We start from the raw sequence: 4,444 nt of genomic DNA, 5'->3' as shown, positions 1-4,444 counted from the left end.
TGACTTGCTGTGAAGCTAAAACTTCACTTGCGTTGAGTTATTATCACATGTTTTAAAGAGATTGTTGATATTATTTTTTGTCATACATTCGGTTGCCAGTCTTTGATATATTGCATAGTTTAATTTTTGACTAGTGAGTATCACATGACTTGAACCTCTTCACTACTTCACCGTTATTAGTCTTGAAGATTGGTGTTCTCACACTACACTTCTGCACGTTTTTGTACAGATTCAGGTGTTGGAGGCAGCAGACCTAGACAGTGAGGGCTTGCATTGACCGCGAGGATTCAAGGTAGAGCTGCATGATCGCCGCAGTCCCTTGGAGTCCCATACCTTCATTTATGCTGTTGTTTTTTATATATGAACAATATTGTGTTTGAGACATCCTTACGTATTGAATTATAGCTCATGACTCTGTACTACCTAATTCTAGGGACATGTTTGATTATTGCCAAATTTTGCTGTTGTTAAGTCTATTTCTGGTTTCATATTAAATTCTTTCTTATTATATAATGTTTTACTGATTTAAATATTCATGAGTGATCGACTTACCTCGTTTTAGAGATTAGGTGCAATCATTACCCCTATGGTGGGATTTGGTCGTGACAGTCACACAGGTAGGCTATCTCCTGTGAGCAGGTTGGGGATTTTCTAATTTCTTATGAGGTTTCTATGAAGAGTTTTACCATCTACCCTATGGGGTGCATGTGTTGCGATGAGGGTTCGTATCGCTTGAGGAAGATGGCATGACTGTCATGAGGTTGAGTGTGTATTTGGGCTGATGAACTGGGATGCATTATGGTTTGTGAATCATGAGCTTGTAAGGAATTTAGCTAAGTAATTATGTGGGAACATGGAAGTTAAAGAGGAGCAGTCATCTGTAAGGCCCTATAAAAAGTTTACCAACAACCCAGGATTTTGTAGTGCCAAGGTAGGCTAACGTGTTCGAAGGTAGTTGATAATTTTTGCAGTGAGCTTGCTCACCACGGTACAAACTTTTTGGGGTGTGAAATGCATTGGAGAGTTAAAAGAATGATTTTTGCAGAACATGGCCTTTCTGCGATGCATTATGCGGCCGCATAACTACTCCGCAGACTGCAGATTCGCCGCAAAGTGCAACAGGAACAAAGCTAATTTTGGATGTTGTTTTGCGGTCAACTATGCAACCGCATAATCATTTCAGGGGCCGCACATCCGTCATAAATTTAGCATGAAACAAATTCCAGAGGGAGGCGTTTGCGGTGCGTTATGCTACCGTATAACTGTTCTGCGAATTGTAGACCTGACCCGATCAGCCCAGTTTTTTGTAGCATTTATGCAGTCCATTGTGGGCTGCAGACCTGATATGCGGTACACTCTTCGACCATAGAGTTGAGTTTCGAGGGTCCATTTTGTGATTTTATAACGCAACCCCCAGTGCTTTGATCATCAATCCTTGCCCTAATCTTGAAGATTTAAGGGAATCACTCACTAGGCCATCACCTATCTAGGTAAGTTCTTGTCCTACACCATCCATAAAAGTTTGTTTCGGGTCTAAGTAGGCCGGGGAGTAGAAGATAATGCATGAATGTTTGGATATAAGGGTCTTGGAGGTCGTTGAACTATGTGGGGTTAGTTGTTGATTGATTTTTGTTGTGGGGTGAAGGAAGACTCCATAGGAGAACCTTGTAGTAAAACTATACACCTAGTATTTGATGAAATGCTTAAATGAGCTTAAACCATGAATCTCTTCATAATTATGGTTGACTTTTGTTATGTATCTAAATAGATTAAAGTTGCTAGGATTTCGGAATGTCGTAGTATTTTATAGAAAGATCAAGCGAGGTATGTTAGCTAAACTTCTCTCATAGAACCGAATTCCATGATGTCGTCTTATTTTTCAAGTGTGATTGGCTCAAGTTCTTATTTCTCATGTTCCGAGTCATTCCTAATAAATTCGATTATTCCCAATAATCTTTGTGTTGAAAGATATATATATATATATATATATATATATATATATATATATATATATATATATATATATACACACACACTCAAAATATGTTCCAATTGCCCCTATCATATTATGTTCTCCGTCAGGAATTAATTCGAGTATGACCTATGTATCAAAATGTTATGATTTAAAGTCATGTTTCAATTGCAAGTTATTATGCCTAATTTTGGAAGAAGAACTTACTCTGCTTAAGACTCTTATTGCTCATATATATATATTTAATGGTATTGATTACAAATGCTCTTATTGTTGATAATCCATGATGATGCTTGAAAGTGAAATAAGTGAGTATAAAATAGTGCCAATGGAATGAAAAGAATGTGTGAAAGGTTATGGAATGAGCTGTAAGTCATTTATATAATAAACGTTTTGGGATCATTGTTTAGTCACCGAGGAAGGATAGGTTGAAATAACCTAACCCCAAAACTACATGTGCCGGTGGAGAAGTGATTGAGGGGTAAATACCCGTACTGATGTGTTGAGATTATTCCCCTTAATTGGGATGAGATTCGTCTGTTGAGATTATTCCCCTTAACTGGGATGAGATGATTGCTAGCGGAATGTGATGTCAACCCGCACGACATTGTGGTTAGACGGCTTAGCCGATCGGGCCGATATCGGATGCCATGACGCACACATGGTGGTGTTGTGATTGGATGTCTCGGGGTAAAACGGCTTAGCTGATCGGACCGAGATTGGACTACGTGCTAAAAGCACGGTGATGTATCAGTACTAAAGTTCTCCCAATTAAAAAATATTGATATTCGCTTGAAAATTTTCTTTCTCTTAACTTGATGCTTTAATATTGTTTGAGGCTCTCATTGATTGCATGTTTCTTTCTCCTTGTACTGTTGCTTGATTCAATGATAGGGTGGATAGTCTTACATACTAGTACTATTCCATATGTACTAATGTCCCTTTTGCCGGGGGCGATGTATCTTCAATGGATGCAGGTGGTTCCACAGCAGGCGGCATCGATCAGTGATAGCGGTACACCCTCTCCTCAGCTGACTTGGTGAGCCCTATTTCATATCAGGGTCTTGTACCTCTTGTTCCTTATGTGTAGTGTTTTGAGGTATAGCCGGGGCCTTGTTGCCGACATCATCATATTTTGATTTTGGAAAGTCAAATTAGAAACGTTATATATATATCACATGTTTCCACTTCTAAACTTTGAATGTGTAATATATTTTTTGAAATTGTAAATGAAGTAACTAATAGTAATGAAATTGGCGTTGTTCATGAAATCCTCTCATTATATAACGAATGGTACACATCTTCACTGTATTCATGGGTAAGGTCGGCTAGGAGGCAACGAGTAGGCTTGCTTGACTGGAATATCTCGATTGTGCGTTGGTTGCGCTCCCCAAGGTCGAGGCATGACAAGCTTGGCATCTGAGCCTAAGGTTTTAAGGTGACATACGATGTCTCGGAGCCATGTCTAGTAGAGTCCTTCTTATCGGTGTGTTGTCAACCACATCTATAATTATGTGGCTACTTGGGAATTTAGGAATGTCGCCCTTCTTTGATGTTCTAGATCGTGCGATAGAGCTTATTTTAAGTTTGTTCCTCCTTTAACTCATGCATTGTTTTAATTTTCAGTATATGGCGCTTAAGAAGATGGCAAGAAATGGCCAAAGAGCCAATGCCACCCCAGGAGTGGCAGTTTATCCTATACCTGATGATGCGGGTGAGCAACCAAGGGGTGAGGATAATCCCCCAACCACAACACTACTTGATTCTACTACTCCTGCTCAGACTGCACCAATCCCTACTCATACTGAGGGTGCAGCTATTCCACCTCTAACTGATACTCCGGTTCCACCTCCTGCCTCAGCTTCTGGTCCCAGTGTTTTTGATGGGGACCTTAGGAGAGCCATACTGATGTTGGCTCAGATAGTGGCATCCCAGGCACAGATATCGAATGTTGCACCTACTTCTTCCAGGCAGCTAGGGGATTCTGCGAGTTACAGAGTGAACGGGTTTCTTCTGTTGGATCCTCCAGTGTTCACGGGTACTGATCCTGAGGAGGACCCCCAGGACATTATTGATGAGATGCACAAGACTCTCCGAGTTATGTGTGCTACTGAGACCGAAGTAGTGGAATTGACCTCCTACTACCTGAAAGATGTGGCATAGTTTTGGTTTGATCTGTAGGTGGAGTCCCGTGAGGTGGGGAGCCCTCCGGCAAGGTGGAGTGAGTTTGCCAACTCCTTCATTTATCATTTCATTCATGTCGATACTAAGGCAGCCCATGCAGCCGAGTTTGAGAGCCTGAAATAAGGTATCATGATTGTGTGGGATTATCACATGAGGTTCGCGCGCCAATCCAAGTATGCCATCTACATGTTTCCTACTATGGAGGCTAGGGTGCGCCGGTTTGTGAAGGTCCTCATTCCCTTGGTTATTGATAAGGCCGCTATAGCTACCTTGAATTATGATATGAAC

The 4,444-nt window shown here is 40.9% G+C and overlaps 1 protein-coding gene across 1 annotated transcript; it reads left to right on the top strand.

The window, feature by feature from the left end:
- The first annotated feature begins 3,601 nt into the window (after positions 1–3,601).
- LOC138893844 (uncharacterized) lies at positions 3,602–4,135 on the top strand. Its single transcript, XM_070178508.1, has one exon. The coding sequence runs from the start codon at positions 3,602–3,604 to the stop codon at positions 4,133–4,135; it is 534 nt and encodes a 177-aa protein (XP_070034609.1).
- Positions 4,136–4,444: the final 309 nt, after the last annotated feature.

Source organism: Nicotiana tomentosiformis, chromosome 6, assembly GCF_000390325.3.
Source record: "Nicotiana tomentosiformis chromosome 6, ASM39032v3, whole genome shotgun sequence".
Lineage (NCBI taxonomy): Eukaryota > Viridiplantae > Streptophyta > Magnoliopsida > Solanales > Solanaceae > Nicotiana > Nicotiana tomentosiformis.
This window is presented reverse-complemented; position numbering and strand designations above follow the sequence as displayed.

Coding starts and splice junctions, on each gene's coding strand:
- LOC138893844 (XM_070178508.1), top strand. CDS start 3,602: ATGGCGCTTAAGAAGATGGCAAGAAATGGCCAAAGAGCCAATGCCACC.